This window comes from Panthera pardus, unplaced genomic scaffold (genome assembly GCF_024362965.1).
Source record: "Panthera pardus isolate Hobbes unplaced genomic scaffold, ASM2436296v1 HiC_scaffold_25, whole genome shotgun sequence".
Classification (NCBI taxonomy): Eukaryota; Metazoa; Chordata; class Mammalia; order Carnivora; family Felidae; genus Panthera; species Panthera pardus.
In genome coordinates this window covers 1,815,298-1,836,643 of record NW_026526821.1, presented here as the reverse complement: position 1 = coordinate 1,836,643, position 21,346 = coordinate 1,815,298, and the positions used below count along the sequence as shown (strand labels likewise).

The 21,346-nt window shown below is 57.2% G+C and overlaps 1 protein-coding gene across 6 annotated transcripts in view; it reads left to right on the top strand.

Moving 5' to 3' along the window:
* The first annotated feature begins 379 nt into the window (after positions 1-379).
* The window catches only part of OSBPL2 (oxysterol binding protein like 2), a 37,024-nt gene continuing 16,057 nt past the window's right edge, over positions 380-21,346 (top strand). For 3 of the 6 annotated variants that reach the window (XR_008417670.1, XM_019426354.2, XM_053890064.1), the window contains exons 1-4: positions 380-505; positions 13,464-13,636; positions 16,938-17,082; positions 18,815-18,890. Coding sequence is in view for 4 of the 6 variants with exons in the window: in XM_019426354.2 (XP_019281899.1) it covers positions 13,600-13,636; positions 16,938-17,082; positions 18,815-18,890 (258 nt within the window). In the remaining 2 variants the exon portion in view is untranslated. Of the gene's footprint in view, positions 506-875; positions 1,036-6,797; positions 6,914-13,463; positions 13,637-16,937; positions 17,083-18,814; positions 18,891-21,346 lie in introns of those variants that run through there. The other 3 variants (XM_019426356.2, XM_019426357.2, XM_019426361.2) reach the window with 3 other exon arrangements.

Genomic DNA, 21,346 nt, shown 5'->3' with positions numbered 1-21,346 from the left:
AGGAAGACAGCTTTGAGAGGAAGACTCCAGCCGCCGCCCGTCCCCTGGGGGTCGGGAACAGCGGAGCGCAGAGCCACCAACCGCCCAGCACCCCCGCCACCTGACTCGCTGTTTGTAAACTCAACCCGTCCAGCCACGCCCCTTCCTCCCTCTCTCCCACCCACCTAGGGTCAATATCTGCATAACCCCGCCTCTACCTGCTGTGACTGGCTGTCCGTGGCGTCACTCCTCCGCGCGGGCGGGACTCCCGAGGGGCAACGGGGGTTGCCGCTCCCGCAAATGATTAGCATAGTCCCGCCTCCCGGCGCGGCCCTCGGGCCGGGCGCGGATTGGGCGGACGGCCGCTGACGCTCCGGCGCCGGGCGCGGCGAGTGGAGAGCGCCGGCTGTCAGTCTGCCTGGCGGCCGGCCGCACTTCCGCCTCGGTGTCAGCGGGTCGCGGGCCTGTGGGGCGGGGGCGGGGTGGGCGGCGAGGCTCGGCCGGCGCCGGAGCGACCGCGGTCCAGGTGAGCGGCCCGGACCCCGGCCCCGCGTCGCCGGGGGCTCGGGCGGGCGTCGGGCGGGCGGGAGGCCCGGCGGGGCGGGGTGGTGGTGGGGAGCGGGAGCCCCGTGCTCACCGACCCGCCGGCCAGGCCTGGACCCGGCCCGACCCCGGCCCGACCCCCGCCGCCCGCCCGCCCGTCAGCCCTGCGGCCCCGGGGAAACTTGGGAGGAAAGTTGGCGGCGGCGGGCGGGGGGCGGCGGCGGAGGCCCCGCGTCGCCGGGCAACCGCGGCGCCGGAAGTCGGGTGGGCTGGGAGGCCTGGGCTCGCCTGCCCGCCCCGCCGGGCGGCGGGAGGGCCGGGGGCGCGGGCTGCGGCCCGGGGTCGCACACGCGGGCCGCGCGGAGGAGCAGCGTCTCCGCCGGGGACCCGGCCGCCCCGGGCGACCACCTGTGGGAGGGCTGGTGCGCCCGCGCCTGGCTCGCCGTCCGTGTGTCAGCCTTCGCTGCCCGTCGTGCCGTGGGGCGCCCTGGACCGGACTCTGATGTCGCACAGGTCGGACGTGTTTCCTCTTTCCCCGCTCCCGCGCAAGCCGTCGGACTTACCGAGCGCAGCCTCGCAGAACGGGGCCTGGGGCGGTCTCCAGTCGGTACCCCCACGTGTGCGGGAGGAGAAACCAGGTGCTGGCCCGTGTTCCCGGTGCTCCTGAGTGTGAGGGTCACCTCCCGGGAAGCCGTGCTCATGTCCCGGGTCTGTATCCTGAGTGTCAGTCCGGGACCAGCTGCCCACCTGGGCCCGCAGCTGCGGCAGCATTAGCCCCTTTTCTGGGACTGCCTGCTTGGGCACATCTGGAGACCTGGCCTCGCTCGCTTCGTTCATTTCTGGAATTCAGGCAGCAAGCTGCCTGACCCCTCCAACCCACTGGGGATGTGGGAGGGACACAGCCCTGGGGGCTGGTGCAAGGACGGTGTCCCCGAGGGCGTCCCTGCAAGTAGAAGGCTCTTGCTGACCGTCTGCTGGGTGGTGTTTTCCCATCTCCCCCAGCCTCAGCTCCTTCCTCTGTGCCATATGTCATTTACCTGCAGGGCTGAGGAGCAGACGACCCCATCACCCCCAAGTCCCCGGCACATAGTAGGTGCTCCGGATTATTAGTTCCCTTTCCTCTTGTTGAGAACAGGAACCTTACCGGCTCCACTTCCTCCTTGTCCAGCGCGGGGCCTGGCATGGTGTTGTCACTGAAAACATGACCATGCATGGACTGACTCTCCTGGGTAGATTTGCTTTTCCTGTCTGCGTCACATGCCCTTAATGTTAATAACAGCTCCTACCTCGGGTGGTGATACTGTGTAACAGTTGTCTTCCCAGGACTGCAGCGAGCCTATTATATTCACTTTATTCCTGTGTTTGACATCCTTAATGTGTTCATGAGTGAGCCGAGGAGCGGAGAGGTGGGGAACTTACTCTGAGTCACACAGTAGTGGATGATAGAGCAGGGATTTGAACCCAAGTAGGCTGGCTTCAGAGTTTACACTCTTAAAGTGCCTCTCCCTATGGCCTTTTGAAAAAAAATTTTTTTTAATGTTTATTTTTGACAGAGAGACAGAGCATGAGCGGGGGAGGGGCAGACAGAGAGGCACACACAGAATCTGAAACAGGCTCCAGGCTCTGAGCTGTCAGCACAGAGCCTGACTCGGGCTCGAACTCATCAACCATGAGATCACGACCTGAGCCGAAGTCGGACGCTCAAACGACTGAGCCACCCAGGCGCCCCTCCCTATGGCCTTTTAAAACCAAAATTATTGTTTACAATAGCCCCTTAACGTTTTCTTCTGGAACATTCTACATGTGCTGTATCACATGTAGTAACACATCGTAATGTGTCAGAATTGTATTTCTTACAGCATATGCACCTGAGAGATTTTCATTTTTTTGTGAGCATGGTGTTTATAGAACCATTTTATTCCTACTGAAATAAAGGAATTCTCCACCTGGCTATCCCAGCTTTTCCTGAAATATCCCACCTGCTGTCCAGTTGCTTCGTTGGCAGCAAGGTGGTTGATGTTCACTGTGCGGAAGGCTGAATTGTAGCAGCGGGGCGGTGATGGAGGTCCATGCAGGTCTGACGTTGTGGCTCGCAATTCAGTTCCGAGCAGACTCGCTGCATTACTGCGAAGCACGCCCAGGGCATTCCTTGTCTCAGAGGCGTTTCGGGGCATCAGACTCCCGTTTTGTCTAGCGTTTTGACCAACGGGGTTGTTGTAATGTTTAAAAAGTGCCACTTGACTTTCACGCTAGTGCCCTCAGCCATGCCTCCAGGAAATGCGAGCAAATGAGGCTTGGACGTGCACTTAAAGCTGGCTGGACTTTTAACATTTTGTTACATTCAGCTGATTACAAAAGGACATTTGGTTTTTTAGTGGGGAAGTTTTCCAACCTTTAGGCACTCAGTACTGTCTTCAAACGGGGCTAGTTGTCTCTTTAGTATTTCTTTGAAAAGCCACGGCCTCGTCTTTTCCTGGGAGTTTGGCTGCGGCGGATATGAGGCACGTAGAGCTTACATGGAGTGAGAGCCGGGAGGACGGTGCTCCAGGTGGCTGAGGTGCTCCAGAGTTGAAGAATCATTCCGCAGGCAGGCGGTGGGGGCAGCAGGGAGAGCGCGGGCGGGGGCCCTCAGGCTCCAGCCGCAGCCCCTTGACTTCGATGGGGGCAGAGTTACTTCTCTCTTCTCGCGTCCGGGGTCTGTGGCTGCAGCACAGGCTCCTGGGAGGACTGTCTGTGAAAATGTAACGGAGAGTGTCCAGTATCATGACGGGTGCCGGGTGCCCCTCGGCTGCCCCTTCCGTCCCGGCCAGAGAGCGTTGAAGTTGGCCGTGACACACACAGGCGCAGATGCGGCTTCGAAGCGAAGCCAGGACATCTTTGGTGGGCAGCTCTGCCTTCTGCTGAGATGAGTCACGGGGATGCCTTCAAGTTCCGACCGTTCGCGTGGGGTTGTCCGGTGCTTACGGACACACCGTACCTCAGCCGAGGGCCCTGGGCGCGGGGACAGCCAGCGCGTGGTCCGGGCCACCGCCGTGTCCTCCCGGTGGAGGCTGACTCCTGACTTAGTGCTCGGCACGCTGTCACGTGTGCACCTTCCCCCTGAGCTTGGCGCACTTTACAGTTGAGTCGTAGCGGAGTGAGACCGAAAGGAAGTTAGTATGTGAACTTGACTGATCAATAAAAAGCATTAGTATCTTGGGTCGCACTTGGATACTTTAAATGCGCTTTCCGCGCGCGGTGATTAACTTGTGTCCCTGCCGTCATTTCTTTTTCTCAAAGTGCTTGGTGTGACAGCCGCGCCACACCCGGGTTGGGTCGAGCCCGGACTGGGAGACGCGGTGTGGAGTGCGGCCCGTACCCGCAGCTCTCCTTGGGGACTGTGTGATCAATGGCCACTCGGACAGGCCTGTGAACTTGATGGCATTTCTTCCTCTCCCTCCCAAACTCAGAAAAGAACTTGGGGCTGTTGGGCAGAACCCCAAACCAGGTCTTTCACCTGGACCTTCAGGTTATGCAAATGTCGTGATCTTTGTGTTGAGCCAGAGTAGAAGTAAGCCTTTACAGAGGGCTGTCTTGGGGTGCCCGGCTGGACTGAGCCAGCCGGTAGGGCGTGCGACTCTTCATCTTGGGTTGTAAGTTTGAGCCCCACATTGGGGGTGGAGAAGACTTACAAGTAAAAAAATAACAAGGATTGTCTTGAAGAAGCAGACGTCTGAGATCCGGGCGGCACTGCCTGCAGACGCTGTTTGGAGACCCAGACTTTGGGATCAATCCTGGCTGAGCGGCCCCTGGCTCCACAGCCTTGGGGCCTGATAGGGGTGGGGGGTGGGCATGTGCGTGGCGCTCTTCTGGGCCTCATCCCACCGTGCCTGGGAGTCTGTTCAAGAAACCCTGGGTGCCTGGGTGCTAGGGTCTGGGGCTGTCCCCAAGGTTGAGGCCTGTCAGCGGTGGAAACCATCTGGGCCGCTCCTGGGTGGCCAGGCCTGTCTGATGGTGAGCGGTGGACGGGCACTGGCCTTAAAAGGTGCCCGGAGAAAATCTTGGTCCAGGCTGGTGCAGAGGTTCTTGGGAGAGAGCATGACATACACAAGAATGGTCTGTAGGGAAGCTGTACTGAATCCAGATTCTGGAAAAAACTGTGGCAGCCACGGGGCAGGGAAGGCTGTGAGTTTTATTGGACAAACAAAAGGCTGATCGGGAGAAAAGATCAGCTGAAGTCTGACACGTTGAGCCACTGTGTTGGCCAGAAAGTGACTTCCGCCATTGCCTTAAAACCAGGGTGACCGTATGATTTGATGTCCACACTGGAACCCTTTGGTGTGTAGAGAAGCACCAGGAAAAAGGACAGTGGTGACAGATGCCACACTGTCACACACTGGACAGGGGAGAGAAGGGCTGGAGCCATGCTGTATAATCCTGTATAAGTTAGGACCAAGGACCTGTCTTCCAGAGTCCTTGACCGGGGTGGGGGAGCGGGGCAGGTCCCCAGGACAGAGCAGGGTGGGAGGGGTCCCCGTGCGGGGAGCCAGCCTCTCAGTGGTGCTGTAGGTGCTTGTCTGCACTAGCTGTCCTTTGGGTTGAATGCCGATGCCTGTCAGGGCGGAAGGCTCTTCGGTTAGCGACGGAGGGATTTTAACCCTGGCTTCTCATCAGAAAGACCTGGGGAATTTTCTGAGAAGTGCAGGTTCCAGGCCCAGCCCCAGATCTACTGGATCTGGGCTTCCGGGATGTGTGTGTGACCCGCTCCCATTGTTCTCAGGTGCCTGGTGTGCTCACTGGCACGTGGGGCCCACACGTGGGGTCATAGCCCAGTTTTGGATCCAGAGCCCTTTGGAGAACTTAGTGGAGAACCTAGTTACCTTCCTGAAGAGAAACAATGAATACAGAGTTTTAGGATTTTTCCCCTTTTTGTTTCTCTCTCGTATTTGGGACGTTGGTTACAAGTTCATCCCTGACACCGCCCGTCCCCACCATCAGTGTTCAGGAAGTGTAGCTGGGAGTAACCAGCAGGTCTGATATTCGCGCAGTGAGAAGGGTACCTGGAGATGAGCGGGAAGGACGTGGGACAGGGAAGGGCAGCAGGCAGACGGAAGGGCAGGTATGGCAGACGGGCCTCTGTGTCATGACGGAGTTGGCATCTGAAGCATCCTGCCGGACGGAGGCTGGCAGCAGGCTCCGTGGGAGTGGGGTGCCCTGAGGGTGGCCGGGGCACCCCCTTTTGCTGCTCCCGCACCGCACCCCGCATCCCAGCTGCCCCGGTCGCTGCTTGCTGGTCCGCGGCATTTGGTTCTGCTCATCAAAGGGTACCAGGCAGCGCGGGGGGCTGGCCCTGCGGACTCTCAGGGCTCTGCACGGCACCCTCTGGCGTGGTGGCTGCTCGGCGGTCTTCTGTGAACACAGACCACAGGCCGTGGACAGAGTTCCCGAGTGTTCTCACGCATTCTCTCGAGCTGCGTTGGAACCGCTTTTTTCTGTTTCGCAGTGACGAGGTCGATTAAAACAAACGTGTGTACGTGAAAAAGCTTGCGTTCATCTCGCGCATGTTTGGAAACACTTGGTGCTGGGTTCTAAGCTCTTGTTCCTTGAAGTGTGTGATGTATTCCTGGCACTCGTTGAATGAGAAGGAGTTTGGTTCAGTGGAGGCGGGGAGCTGGAGGGGACACAGGGATCTGGAGGGGGCACAGGGAGCTGGAGGGGGCACAGGGAGCTGGAGGGGGCACAGGGAGCTGGAGGGGGCATAGGGAGCTGGAGGGGGCACAGGGAGCTGGAGGGGACACAGGGATCTGGAGGGGGCACAGGGAGCTGGAGGGGGCACAGGGAGCTAGAAGGAGGTGGGCCTGGGTGGTGGAGTGCTTCACTCCCACTTGCCGAGCCAGCCGGCCGGCCCAGTCCCACCAGGAAGTGTGGCTCCCCCGCTCTCCTCCTGCGGGCCAGGCAGCTTCACCCTCTGCCTGCCTTTCAAGGCCACCCTGTTGGCCCAGAGAGTGGTAAACAGTAGCGACTGACAGAGCATGAGAGGTTCGAGTCCCTTCCTCAAGCCCAGAAGCCCTCCGTTTCTTGAGTGGACTCCTAACCCCACCCACCAGCCTTTGCACAGTGGCTGGTAAACCGGCTTGGCCGGTCTGGAAGCGAGGTGGTGCCTTCTGAGGGTGGCGCGGCGTCAGCGCCAGTGTGTTGGAGAGAGCCCACAGCTGCCCGTCGGGGGAGAAGCTGTAAATTCTGCAGTGTCAGGAGGCCGGTTTTTGCGATGCAGATGACGCAGACCCGGGCAGGGACACACACAGGGACACACGGCTCACCCGCCGTGGCCTGGAAACGGCACTCGATGGAGCGTCGCGTACAACCGGATGGCATCACATCCCGCACGGGTGGAAGGACGCAGAGCCCAGCGGTCAGTCCCTGCTCCCGCCCCTGGTCCCGGAGGCCCGAGTGCGCGGCGCTCTCCGGGAGGGAGGCAGACAGTCCGTGCGGCTCACCTTGTGAGACAGGCTGTGTGTGCCCGAGCAGGTCGCTGACCGCCCCGGCTGTGCGGCTGTGGGAACGGGCGGGCCGGAGGGTCCCTCAGCGGGTGGCCCGAGGCGTGATTCCGTGACTGCGAGTTGAGCAGGTGCAGGCGGTTTTGGAAAGGAGAGCGAACGGCGGGCTTGGCCTGATATCCTTACTGGGTCGCACCCGGCGGCTGGGTCTTGGGAAGGTCCTGCCGCTCCGACCGGCCCCGGTGCTTCGGCGCCTCCCCGCTCTGCCGAACGCCTCCTTGTGTGTGGCGGGATCCCGGGAGCTGGCCAGGGCTGCCGGGTGGGCAGCGGGAAAGGCCCCCGCCCCGTGGTCTCAGCCCCATTCCGGGGGCTCAGAGTCCCCGGCAGCCAGCGGCCCCGCGCCCGACGGAGCCCGCGAGTGCGTTTCTGGCGGGCTGGAGCCTGTGCGGGTGGGGTGTGTGCCTGCATGAATTTTTGAGGCTTTACGAAGGAGGGAAGCGGGGCTGTGGCATAGTGGGCATCCGTAGGGCAAGGGTCTGCAGGCATCCGGTGACAGGTGGGCCTCGTGCACAAAGTGGGCTTCGAGGCACGAAAAGTAAGGGCGGCCCCAAGCACGGTGTCCCCCCGCAGGGGCGGGGTCTCCAGAGGCACAGGACGGGGTGGCTCGGGGCCCCTCACTCGAGACTGTGGAGCTGCCCGGTGGAGAGAGCCCGCGAGCCGGGGGCCGCCCCTCCGCCAGGGCCAGCGTCCCCCTTGCCACGCGTCAGCGTCACCGAGAAGCCTCGGCTTCCCTGTTCCTGATTTCTCGCTCCCATCTCTGCCATCGTGTTCTTCACTTCCCACCCACGGCTCATTGTCCAGCGTGTGCTGAGCCGTGCGGCTTCCACGCTCCGAAGTGGCGGTGTTTCCTGCTCCGGGGCTCCTGGGGAACCGCCGAGCACTCTGGTAACTTTCAGTGTTACTGTAACGTCTCTCCAGGGGTCTCACGCCCGTGGGGACCCGGGGGGGGTGGGGGGGGCTTTGGTTTGTCGCCTCCCTAGCCTGAGTTCTCTGCACTGTGGACGGGGCATCTGTTTCTAGATCGTTTGGCCCTGACCTTAAGAGCTGGGGCCATGAGAGCCTTGCCACGAACTGTGCTCTAGAAGGTACAGCTTCTGACTTGTGCTGGATGGAAACCCAGCCGTAGGCAGTCGGCGCCTTGAGCGCGGGCCCAGTTCCCGAGGCTGCTCTCCGTGCAGGGCCTCCCGAGTCGCCCTGGCGATCGCCCTGGGCCTGCTTCTTCTGGGACCGCCCTGCGTTCCGTCCTGGGGTCCGCGTCCGCCTCCCTCCCCGTGCCAGCGCCCGACCTTGCTCTGCAGGTCCCCGATTTCACACGGCCACACGGTTTCCTGGTGAGAATGAGCCACCACTTTGAGCCGTCAGAAGGAGAAACATTCCCCGAGGTTGGAGTGTGAGATGAGGTTTTGGGGTCCCTCCTTAGCAACAATCCCATCACTGGTGATAATGGCAGCTTTTCCCTTTCAGTGTAAAGCTGAGTAAGCTTAGCAGCCAGTGCGTTTGAGCTCTGTCCGTAATCGTTTATTTTTTGTTTGCAGTGCTTATGTACTTTTTCCAATTTTTACAGTTGTGGTAGAATAACATAAAATTTACCATCCTAACCATTAAAAAAAATAATCTCTGTACCCACGGTGGGGCTGGAACTCACAACCCCAAGATTAAAAGTCACGCGTCCCACTGACTGAGCCAGCCAGGCGCCCCCATCTTAACCGTTTTTAAGTGTGCGTTTCAGTGGTAGTAAATCATTCATAACCGTGTGGAACCCTGATTGTCACCCCTCGCTGGCACCGTTGTCATCTTGTAAAATTGAAACTCTGTCCCCATTAAACACTAATCCCCATTCCCCTGCCCCCGGCTCCTGGCGGCCATCATCTGTGTCTATGAATGTAACCACTCCTTAAGTCCTCATGTAAGTGGAATCAGACAGTATTTGTCTTTTTGTGCCTGGCTCACTTCACTGAGCACAGTGTCCTCAAGGTCCCTCCACGTGGTGGCGGGTATCAGCCTTTCCCTCCTTTCCGAGGCCGGGATGGTCCACTGCACGTATAAACCACGTTTGGTCTCTCTGTTCACCCGCCAGCGGGTACCGGCTCGCTTCCACGTTTTAGCTGTTGTGCATAATTCTGCTGTCAGCCTGGGTGTGCAAACATCTCTCCAGGACCTTGCGTTCCATCCTTTTGGGCAAAAGCCTGTAGGTGGGATTGCTGGGTCATGTGATAATTCTGTGTTTAATTTTTGAGAAACTGCTATCCTTGCCTTGTTCCTGATCTTAGAGGAAAAGCTTTCAGTCTTTTGCCTTTGACTGTATTTGCCGTTGGTTTTCATATTTGGCTCTGCCTAGGGGGTGGTACTGTCCTTCTATTGCTAGCTTTTAGAGTTTTTATCACGAAAATGTGTTGAATTTTCTCAGATGATTTTTATGCATCGACCGAGAAGGTCATGTGCGTTTTCCCCATGATTCTGTTGATGTGACCTGTTGTATCAATCAGTTTTCATATGTTGAACCATCCTTGCGCTCCAGGAAGAAATTCCATCTGGTCGTTGTGTATGGTCCGTTTAATGTGTTGCTGAACGTGTTTTAATGTGTTTATTTTACCGTTATTTTGTTGAGGACTTTTGCCTCTGTGTTCTTAAGGGACATTGCAGTGTAGTTTTCTCCTTGCAGTGTCTTTGTTTGGCCTTGGTTCAGGGTCATGCTGACCTCATAGAATGAGTTAGGAAATGCTCCCTCCTCTTCAGTTTTTGGAAAAGTTTGAGAAGAATTTGTCTTAGTTCTTCCTTGGATGTTTGGTGCAATACACCAGGGAAGCCATCAGGCCCAGGGATTTTCTTGGCTGTGAGATTTTTTTAAGTGAAATTTTTTTGTTTATTTTGAGAGAGACAGAGAGAGAATGTGAGCAGGGAGAGGGGCAGAGAGAGAGAGAGAATCCTGAGCAGCCTCCATGCTGTCCGTGAGGAGCCTGATGCAGGCCTTGATCTCACGAACCGTGAGATCGTCACCTGGGCCAAAATCAAGAGTTGGACGCACGACTGACTGACTGAGCCACCCAGGCGCCCCTGCTGTGAGAGTCGATCCTTGGTTCAGTCTCCTTACTAGTCAGAGATTTTCTGTTTCTTTGTGAGTTCGTCTTGGTGAGTCTTGTGTTTCTGGGAATTTGTCCGTTTCAATCTAGGGTATCCAGGTGGTTGGTGGATCATTGCTCATAGTTCGCAGGCTCTTACGAGTCCTTTGTATTTATGTCGAGTCGGTAAGAATGTCCAATCTTAGTTGCGTATTCTCTCTCTTTTTCTTAGTCTACCCAGCTGAAGGTGATCATTTTGTTGATGTTGTCAGGGAACCAACTTTTAGTTTCATTGATTTTCTCTGTTTCTCTGTCCTTATTTCCTTCTTTCTGCTAACCCTGGTATTTGTTCTTTTTCCTCAGCTTGTAAAGTCGGGTTGTCGATGTGAGTTAGGTTGAGTTTTGATGCTGGTGTTGGTGGCTGTAGGTTTCCCTCACCTCAGCATTTGCTTTCACTGAGTCTCCTACTTGTGGGTATATTGTGTCTTCATCTTCGTTTGTTTCTAAGTATTTTCTCATTTCCCTTGAGATTTCTTCTTTGACCCGTTGCTTGCTTAAGAGCCTGCCGTTGGATTTCCACAGTTTGTGAGTATTCCAGTTTTCCTTCTGTTATTGATTTCTAACTCGTTGCCTTATGGGCAGAGGAGGTGATTTGCGCGAGAGTTTTTGGTAAAATCTGTTGAGATGTAATCTGTGGCCTGACATCCGGTCGCTGCTGGAGACCGCGTGTCCTGTTGCTGCTGTTGGGGCGTGTTCCAGGTGTGTGCCGTATTTTTGCTTGGTTTACTGTGTCAGGCAGGTCCTCTGTTTCCTTCCTTCCCTTCCATCTGGTTGGTGCCTGCCAGCACGTTTTTAAAGTGTTAGATAGGATTTATGTTAGTTTGAACAATCTAAAAATCCAGAATTGGTAATTTAACTGCAAAAGTAGATTCAGCACTTTCATTTACTCGTGTCCCTGTCTTTCCTCGTGAAGATCACCTCTGGGTGGCCTTGCCTGGTGTTTATAGAGAAAGAGAGATAACTCACAGTTCTCCTCTTGAGTCGACCCTGGAGAGTAACCTCCAGGGTCCCTTAGCCACTCACTCAGTCCTAGACGAGTAGATCTGTTTTTCTGAGAGAATCGTACAGATGGATGTGTAAGGCTTAGGCACAGGTACTCGTACAAGTGGTGGAGGAACACTTTGCGTTTTGAGCCGGGGTCCTGGACGCACGGACGGCAGTCAGAGGGCACCCCTCGGAGAGAGCTGGATGAGACTCCTCTCAATGAGGGGAGGCGTTTTGTGGCAAGCCGGGAGGACTGGCGGTGTCTCCTGGGCTGGTGTCCCCCCGGAGAGGCCGGGAGTGAGTATCCGCTGCAGCCTGTGGTGGGGGATCGCCGCACGGACGGGTCAGGACTCCCGGCCCCTTCGCCTCTCACACACCCTCATCCCATCCCATGGACCCGCTGGAAACTGCTCTGAAGCAGCGCCCACCCTGGTTACCTGCCCCCCCCCCCCCAGCGGTGCACAGAGGCTGCGCCCAAGAGGAGACAGGAGGACTCCTGGTGCTCCTGTCGTTGACTGGTTTTTCAGAGCAAGTCGGCTGTGCTCGCTGCGGCAGCACGGGCACGACATCAGAGCGACACCGAGGAGATCGGCGTGGCCGCTGCTCCAGGACGACCGGGTGTGCCGGCATCATCCGGGACGGCCGCCCCGTCTCCTTCCGGCATCTTCGCGAGCGAGGACCCAGCTGTACCCGATGTGTCTCAGTGTCTTGGAGCATCCTGGTGCTCAGACGGTTCTCCTGTTGCAGAGGGAGCCTCTGCAGGCCCATCCTGCATCTTGTGCCGGGACCCCCAGCTTCTTGCTGCCCTGGAGGGTTGGTTCCCAGTCCTGGATTCAGCCATTTCTCCTCCAGGGACCCTGGGTCCTTTGGGTGGCTTCTAGCGGGGCAGAGCAAGTTGCTACGTGTTGTAGAGGGGACACATTGTGTCCCCGAGGAACTGGAAGTAAGTAATAACTTCTCTAATGTGCACAGGCAACGAATCCCGGACTTGTGAGCGAGGCTTTGTATGGGTGTTTCCAGAAGCCGCCTGGTGCCTGGTTCCGCCGGTGGGAAGGGAAAAGGCGTCTCTGAGAGAGCCTTTCAAGGCAGGAAGAATGGAGGAACTTAATGCCAGTTTGTTTTCTAGTGTGGGAGCTCATGTAGCACCGGACGGGGCCAGAGATGAGTCGCTCTGGGGACGTCACCCAGTGCTGTGTCTCCACTCCAAGGACAGAGGGCATGTCCCTCCCTCGGGACCGGCTGCTCCTTCACCACCCTCAGAACTCGCAGGAGGGCTCTGGGGGCCCAGATCTGTGTTACTAACATAGTGAGATGGACTCAGCTTGTTTTTGTAAAAAGTCAAACCTTCTGGGACAAGGCTAATCTTTTGCTCAGTCTCTTCCATTTATAAAATCCTGTTCTTCCGGGCGCCTGGGGGGCTCAGTCAGTTGAGCGTCTGACTTTGGCTCAGGTCACGATCTCGCGGTTCGTGAGTTCCAGCCTCGCGTCGGGCTCTGTGCTGACAGTTCGGAGCCTGGAGCCTGCTCCGGATTCTGTGTCTCCCTCTCTCTCTGCCCCTCCCCCTCCTCTCAAAAATAAATAAACATTAAAAAAATTGTTTAAGTTGGCATGAAACAAATACTTGAAAATTATTCTGCACATTTGCCTACAACCACCTGTTGTAGCTTCCGTGTGGGTATGTGGTGACCTTCAGTGGGACGTCTGGGGGCAGGTTTGAGCCCCAGACATGTGAGTGAACACCCACCGAAACTGACCCGCCTTTCCACCTGTACAGTAACTCTCTCCGACTCTATCATTTCATTGTTTTCTTTTTAAAAATTTGTAATTATCTTTAAAAAATGGAAGTACTGTATAAGGGCGCCTGGGTGGCTCAGTTGGTTAAGTGTGTGACTCTTGATCTCGGCTCAGGTCACGATCTCACGGTTCGTGAGTTCGAGCCCCATGTCGGGCTCTGGGCTGACAGCTCGGAGCCTGGAGCCTGCTTCGGATCCTGCGTCTCCCTCTCTCTCTGCCCCTCCCCTGCCCGCTCTTACTCTGTCTCTCTCTCAAAAATAAATAAACATTAAAAAAACACTAATAACTTCAAATAATGATTACTTCTTGATCCATTATTCATTGATGGATATTTATATTATGGATGTTTTCATACTTTTTGAAATCCTGCATTTGTTAGATCACTCATTTTCTTTGCTTACGTTGTAATTGAGATTGATTTCAAGAATGGTGAATGGGTATTTTCTAAATGTTTCTGAACCATAAAACTTCTGAAAGCTAAGTGTACTGAAATGTTTTCTCCCCTTAGATTTCCAGTGCCTGTTGGGTTTTTACCAGAAGGAAAGTTCACGGCGCACGATTACTTACGCTGTCGATGTAGGTCCAGTACAATGGTTCAGTAGAAGAGCCAAGACTGGGTGGCGAGGGAGCCGGGCTACGGCAGGATGAACGGCGAGGAGGAATTCTTTGATGCTGTCACAGGTGAGCGGGGCAGGAAGTGACTCAGAGGCCGCGGTGTGGGCGCAGGAGCTTGGGTCCGGGTCCTGGACTTGGCCTTGGGAGGCGAGGCCGTGCAGGAGAGAGACGCGACGTGTCCCCCGGCGTTGACTCGCATGTACCCTATCCCAGCTGTGGGGGAGAAGCTCAGCTTTGGGCCACAGGTGATAACAACAAGGGGCAACTGAGTTTTAGTCTTTAAAAGAGTTGCCCTGGAGTGTAAATACTGTTATTTGGATCCTAAGCGAGACGGGCAGTTCTCTTATGTTATTTAGACGTCACGATCAAAGCCTCGCTGTCCTCTGTTCTAACCGGATCTTGTTTAGTGCTGCGTAAAGTGTTCCAAGGCTCGTGAGTGTGTGTGCTTCCGCGACGCCTCTTACCGTTTCAGAGTTCAGCTACGTTTCGCTTTTCCCGTGACCATTTTAAGGACTGCTGCGCAGCCTGTAGTCCGAAAGACGATAGTGTATGCCTGACGGAAAACAGTGTGTTGAGGGCATGGGGATCTGTGCGGGTGCGGGGGGCGGGAGGGGCAGGGGAGGGGAGGCTGGGCTGGGTCAGCCCGCACTGGCTCAGCTTGGCTGCTCGCCATCCCCGTGAAGGAGCCCTGAGCACCTGCAGGAAAGTGACAAGTAGCCGTATGGGCCCGAAGACTCTTCAAGTTCAAGACGGCCCTCCATTCTCTGTGGTCAACAATTGGAACGTCCTTTGTCATCTGTTGAGGACTCTTACTGGTGGAAAGGGACCTCGAGAAACTATTCTAGTCCAATTCCCTCCTCCTTAGGTGGAGGAGTATAAAAATAGCAACTTTGAAATATTTCTCCAGACCAGGTTTTTAGTGATGGTCTTTCAGGTGTGGCCAAAGGGGCTACTTCCGTAGTGACTGCTGTGACTGTCCCCTCTGGACACGCTTTGCTGTGTGAATGTCTGTCTCCTGGAGCCCGGTCAGTGTGCCCGGGGCGCTCGTCACTCACCGGCCAGACCGGCCCCTCCTCCCAGACCAGGTTGATGGACCGACAGCCCGACTGTTGACTTATTCTTGTTTGAGGTGCAGGCAGCAGGAGGGGCTGAGCTCAGTTACTTGAGTCGTCTTTCCTGGTCTCGTAGCTGCGGTCTTCCTTGCGACTGTGCGCTTGTCTGCCTAACCTGCACGGTCCTCAGTGACCGCGTGCGTCGTTCGAGACGTGCTCTGTGGGCCTCCTGGCCCTTGCGGGGCGACCAGGCCTCTAACCAAGAGAGCCGGCCTTGGCGTGCCCTTCCCTTAGGACTCTTGTGGGCAGCTTCCTTCTGCTTGGGACCAGTGGACCTGGACCCCTGAGTGTCTCCAGACTCTGCCTGGAGACTTTTCCTCGGATGGGACCTGAGCTTTGTGTAGCCCACCGTTTAGAGAAGCGCCCCCCCCTCCCCCTGCCCCCGCCTCCCCGCACGGCTGCACTTCTCTGCACGTCTCTGAGACCCGGGACGCAGCTGTCCACGGAAATGATGGCTCACCTCAGCTCTTTGGTCTAAACCAAATAGTGGGAGACAAGCAGCAGGGCCCCAGGGAGGCACCGTGGAGGACGCAGAATCCCGATCACTTCGCCATGGGACTCACCTTCCTGTGTAATCTAAGGGGAAATGTCTACGCCCAGCAGTTATTAGAGGAATGGCTTCGTGGGCAGTTACTTCCTCCAAGAACCGGCACTATTAACAGGAAAGTTTTCAAAGTACATGAAAAACTTGTACAGATTAAGGGCTACGGAAACAGACCTGTTAACAGCGTGTACCTCTGAGTGATCAGATTACAGGTGATTTCAAGTTTCTCCTTTGTTTATCTGTATTTTTTTCTGTAATAAACACGTGTTGTACGTTAAAATGTTTAAACCGTTTATGTTGCGCCGGCTTAATGTGAGAAAAGACTTCAGCAGGGCTCTCAGTGATGTGTCGCCCTGTTTTCCCGGGCGCAGGTTCGGGCAGTGATTTAGGTGAACGTTTTCCTTCACAGCTGCCGCCTGCAGCCTCTTAGCGTTGACGGGGGGTCCGTGGGGACAGGGACACACAGAGGAGGGCGGGCAGGCCCTGCAGCACGGGGGTCTCTTTAGGAAGCCAAGTTTGGACTGGGGATTAAGTAGATGTTGCTTTTGTCTCAGTGAGATCAGAGGTGACGGGCTGTTTCAGAAAATGTTGATCGTTAAGGAGGCTTGTTTTTAACGTATCCTCTCAAAGCCACCATGTGATAAGTGTGGACACTCCATCTTGGGAACCTGTCAATATGGAAAGGTACGAGACAGGACTTTTTTGTGTATCCTCAAGAAAGTGTCACAGCAGGTTTCTTTATTTTTCGGGCCTGACGGCGTGCTCAACCCGCCTGGCCTTATGCCCTGGGCCTCCCCTGGTCTGTGAAGTGAGGGGCCAGCGCGAGCGCCGAGCTCCCTGTGAGCCCGCGTCCTCCCGGAAACGGTCACTGTCATGGCCAAGCGCCGTGGTCTGGGAGCCCCTCCCTGGTGGCTGCGGCTCCCCGAGCTCTTTGTGGCTCTTTGTGGCTCTTTGTGGCTCTTTGTGGACGTGGGGTGTGCTCTGAGCTCCGGCTGGTTCCGTGCTTGGGCTCTCGCTCATGGGTATGAGAGTCTGGCGCTGTGTTTGTGTGGTGCAGGTTCTTGTAGCATCAGTGCTGTGGCTTGTATTTTATTTTATTTTTAGTTTATTTTGGCGGGGGGCGGTGGCTCACAAGCTGGAGAAGGGCAGAGGAAGAGGGAGAGAGAATCCCAAGCGGGCTCTGCGCTGCCAGGATGGAGTCCCGTGGGAGGCTCGATCTCATGAACGGAACCATGAGATCGTGACCTGATCTGAAATCAAGAGTGGGACATTTAACCAACCGAGCCCCTCAGGCGCCCCCACGGCTTGCATTTAGAAGAGGCGGGGCTGACTGCAGACCTTGTGCAGAGACAGGACATTCTGCAGCCTAGAGGCGGGTCTGAGTGCCGGAGAGGTCGCCTGCCCCGCAGGGCGTGAGCCCGGCCTGAGACACGGGCACACCGCGCTCCCCGGCCTCCCAGCCAGACCGCAGGTGGTGGCCAGGCTGCACCGGGTGCACAGGGTACCCGTGCTGTCTGAGCTCCTGGGGAAGCCCCCAGAAGCGTTCCTCCGTCTGCCTCTGCCTCGGGTTCTTGGGGACCAGAGCGAATTGTGGCAAGATGCGCCCGTTACGAATGAAGTAGAGCTTCCGGTATTCCGCGGTCAGAGCTCTCGGAGCTGGGCTTCCGTGTCCCCCCGGCCCCGCAAAAACTACCACTCTGCTTGTGTGCAGGCTTTGATTCTGAGAGCTCTTCCGGGGGATTTTCAGAGGCAAGTCAGAGAGTCGCTGCGGTGATGTGTGTGGACTCCGGCAGAAGTAATGGGGTCGGAAAGGCCGGGGAGAGGCCCCCTCGAGAAAATGGAATTCAGAAGCACAGGTACGTCATCGTGCGCGCGTTTTAGAATCTTCCGCTGTATCTGTGACGCCCTGGCCGTGCCACAGGGCGCTCCTTCAGATCTCCTGAGTCCCGAGCGCAGGGGTGACCCAGCCATGGTGCCCCCGGACAGCATCCCCTGGTGCCCTGTTCAGCCACAGATTCTGAGACCCGACGCCACTGTCCTTGGCTCCTGGAGGTCAGTGATGGCACTTCCTTGACTGCTGATTGCGGTCCCCGCCCCAGGACTTGCGGGGTGGACTGGCGGGAGGGCCGCCCTCCTGCTGCCCCCTGCAGACCGCCTGCCTCTCAATGCTGCACTGCCTGTCTGCCCTACAGTTTGGAAATGGGTGTTTAGAGCAGCAAGTCCCCCTTTCCTTTTCCCCACATTTCCTTTTCCTTCCGAGTTAGATTCTGGAGACGGTGACCTAAGTCTTCCCCAGCAGAAGCGAGGACAAGGGCAAGACAGGCCCCGCGAGGCAGTGGCGGTGGGCAGGCGGCCTCTGTCCCCCCCCACGCTGACTTGCTTTGCAGCTTGAGGGAGCCCTGCAGCCTCACCACAGCCCCTGCTCTGGGCCCTAGACCCCAGCGCCTGCTAGATGCATGCAGGAGGGGACTTGGGCGTCCCGCCCCTGCCTGTCGGCTCGTTCTCCCGGCAGGCGTCGGAGCACCTCTGCACGTGTGCTCCAATGGCCGGTCCTAGAGTGGGTCATGCTCTGCTGTCCTCCGCTCAGCGCCCCATGAATCTGGTTCACGCGTCGGCCTAACACCGTCCTCCTGCCCCCGCGCATTGTCACCCAGCTCTGACACGTGGTCCCGTTACGCACGTCTGGGCTCCTCAGCCCTCCCGGCTCCTGTGTCACATCCCAGTCCGGCCGCCTCTCCTGTGCCCCTGTAGCGCCCGTAACTGCCTCCACACCCTCCCGTCTCCTCTCCACCCTGCGGGCACTAGACAGATCTGAATGCACTGCCTCTGCCTCTTGGCCAGTGTCTGCGTGGTCCCCAGCGATGGTGAACAGAGCGCCTTGGCTGGGAGAGGGGACCGCAGGGTCACTCTCCTCTTGGGATGAGGGCCGGCCCTCTGTGTTCCTCTGGCTCCGGCCCCGGGCCCGTTGTCACTGGTCCCAGCCGACAGGGGCCTCTTTGGAGTCCTCAGGTGCAGCCAGCCCGTTCCCACAGCAGAGCCCCATCTGCCCTGCTACCTTGGCCCCCGGCCCCCTCCTCCTGCTCTTCCCTCCTGACCCTTGCCAATGGGTCCAGCACACCTCCCCCCAACTCTAGCTTCACAGCCCGCTCAGGCACCCCTCTTTCCCAGGTGGAATAGTGTCTCATCCCAGCCCGATTTGTGGGAGGGAGACTGCCAGGCCTCCCCGGGAAGCTGGCAGGAAGAGAGCCTAGAAAGGAATGAGCCTCGGGAGAACAAACTTGTGTTTGAAAGGGACTCCCGGCAGGCTCCCGGCAGACTTCCAAAAGGTTTTGTTAACGCGGCTCTGTCTTGTGCCTTCCTGGCCCGGCCTCTGCCGTGGTCACCGTCCTTTCCCGGGAGACCCTCCAGGATGCCTGTGCAGAGACCTTTCTTTAGGACGTAACAGCACTCGGGCTGCCAGAGCAGACACATTGCCGGTGTTTGCATCTAAAAACTAAAAAAGAAATGGTCACTGGGCAAAATCATCAGTTGTAAGTGAACCTGGTGCTGGAGGGACCAACCCGCGTCACTCTGGTCGTTCCTTCATAGGACGTCATTGCCTGCCCCGATGTTTACCAGAAGCGACTTCAGCGTGTGGAGTATATTAAAGAAATGCATCGGCCTGGTAAGTTCGGGGGGACTCATTTCAGGGCCTGAGGCTGAAACATTTTCAATTCCTGGGTATCTGTTGCACTGCTGATAGTTTAGGGAGACGTGCTCTGCACATTTGTAGCACGAGGACGATAAGATAGGACAGGGACAGACGTGGGGTGGGGGAGAGAAAAGGCGCGAAGGCTAAGGTGTTCACAGCCAGCGGGAACGTGATCCCACAGGCAAGCCTCCTGATGTGAGACGCATCACAGCGGTTTACGTTGACCCTGGCGTTCTGTGACGGGCTCACAGTCGGCTTTGGACAGTCCGCATGATGTGGGAGCTTCTGTGGGCTGCTCGACACAGGCTGAGGGCGAGCCACGGGCAGAAGTGCGGGACCTGGGGCACAGCTCAGATGCTCAGGGTTTTCTCAGAGGAGGTGGTTGGATAATCGGTGTCCCGGGGCCGCAGGCTTCTTTTCTCGTGGTCCTGCATGACGGGATTGTCACCGTCTGTGGGAATGTGAGCTGTGCCCCCCCCTCCGGGAGGGCAGGGCGCACCGCAGGCCATGGGTTGTACCAACAGCGTTGTACCCACAGGCATGCGGCCCTGTCCCCCGTGCCTCCCACGCGTGCTGCCACCGCCGTTTATTTCTGCCCTCGTCTCTTTCAGCCCCTTTCCTAGAGGAAACTGCGTCTTTTCTCCCACTTTTTATTTTGAAGTAACCTTGGACTTCTAGACGGTTGCGGGTGGTACATTGAGCCGTTTGCCCTTCACCCGGCTTCCCGTCGTGGTGACGTCTCATGTAGCAGCCGGGGCTCGGTGAGCGAGATGCCAGCGTTCCTGTTGGAGCGTCACTGCTCACCACGCACTTGACTTGGCTTTCCTAGTACCCCCTGCTGTCTTCGTACTGGCGGCTGGTGTTTGGGCACCAAGGGCTGGCGCGGGATGTGCTTGACGCTCCTGGGGTGACCCTGCCCCAGGCCTCTCGGCAGACAGAGCTGGAAAACCCAGGCGTGCCTTCTGACCCTGCTTCTGCACACACGTATTTGTGTAGGCACCTGTTTGGCTTTTTTTATGTTTTAATTTTTTAAGATTTTTATTTTCAAGTAACCTCTGTACCCAGCAATGGGGCTCCAACTCACAACCCGAGACTAAGAGTCACTCCAGTTAGGCGCCCCACACGTCCCTTGTCTTCTAAAATGGCACGCTTGGGATTCTTTTCTCTTAGCGGTGTTTTCCCCTACGTTTCTGGCTGTGTGAGCAGGTCAGGTCTAGGTGGGTGTATGTGTCTGAAGATAGGTGTTGAACTTGACTAGCTCCTTGGTCGGGCACCTGGGGGGGCTCTGTCGGTGAAGCGTCCGACCTCGGCTCAGGTCATGATCTCACGGTCTGTGGGTTAGAGCCCCGCGTCGGGCTCTGTGCTGACAGCTCGGAGCCCGGAGCCTTCTTCAGATTCTGTGCCTCCCTCTGTCTCTGCCCCTCCCCGGCTCGGGTTCTGTCTGTCTGTCTGTCTCTCTCTCTCAAAAATAAATAATAAACACTGACTAGCTCCTTGGTCCTGCAGCTTCTTGTCATAAAGCGACACCATCACGTTGCATTCCCCAGGGACCCACCGTAGGATGGATCGGATTAACGCGTGGGTCGGCGCGTCCCTGGGCCACACCGGCTCAGCACCCACGGGCTTCGCCTCTGGGGTGGCACACGGCCCTCTTCCTCCTTCGCCCACTGGGACGGCGGCCCCAGGCTGGCCAACGGGCCGCTGAGGCAGGCAGGGCCGGGGAACACCGCCACGCCTCGCCACTTCCCGCCTCTCCTCGTATTTTGAAGCAGACTCCACTTGTGAATACTTTCGTGTTGCTGAAGGATACAGATTCTCTTTACCACCAGCACGGCCACCCTCACACTTCAGAAGGCCACGTGTTAACACCGTCCGCTACCCGCCGGGTCCGGTCCCCGGCTGTCGGAGCACCGTTCTGTCTGTGCTTCTGCCGTCTGTGGTGTTACCTCCCTCCCGACTAAGAGCTCCTGGCGCTCGGGCCGGTGCTGTCACTCTTCCTTTATTTCCTGGGACGTTTTTGTGCCGAGAACGTGCCCTTCTGCGGCCGCCAGTGCGGTTTGCAGAAGAAAGTCAGGGTCAGTGAGTGATTCTCACTTTATCACGGTCGCCACGTGATGTGGTTCACTAGCATGACCCAGCATGGCCAGTGTAACCAACTAGCTTGTCTGTGTTTGTTTTTTTTCAAACTCACGGAGTCAGACCTCCCCGGTCCATTCCAGCCCCCGAGCCACTCCCTCTTTGGCTGTTAATAGCCTCTTCGGCTTGGCCGTGATCCCTTATAGACGAAGCTCTGGCTCATTCTGTCCCTTTCTCGTCCAGGATCTGAAGTCAGCCGCTTGTGCAGGGAGAGAGAGGACTCAGGACCACAGCTGGGCCCTAGGGGTAGGGGGGTGGGCTATGAATTGCTGTTCTAGGTCTTTCCAGGGGGA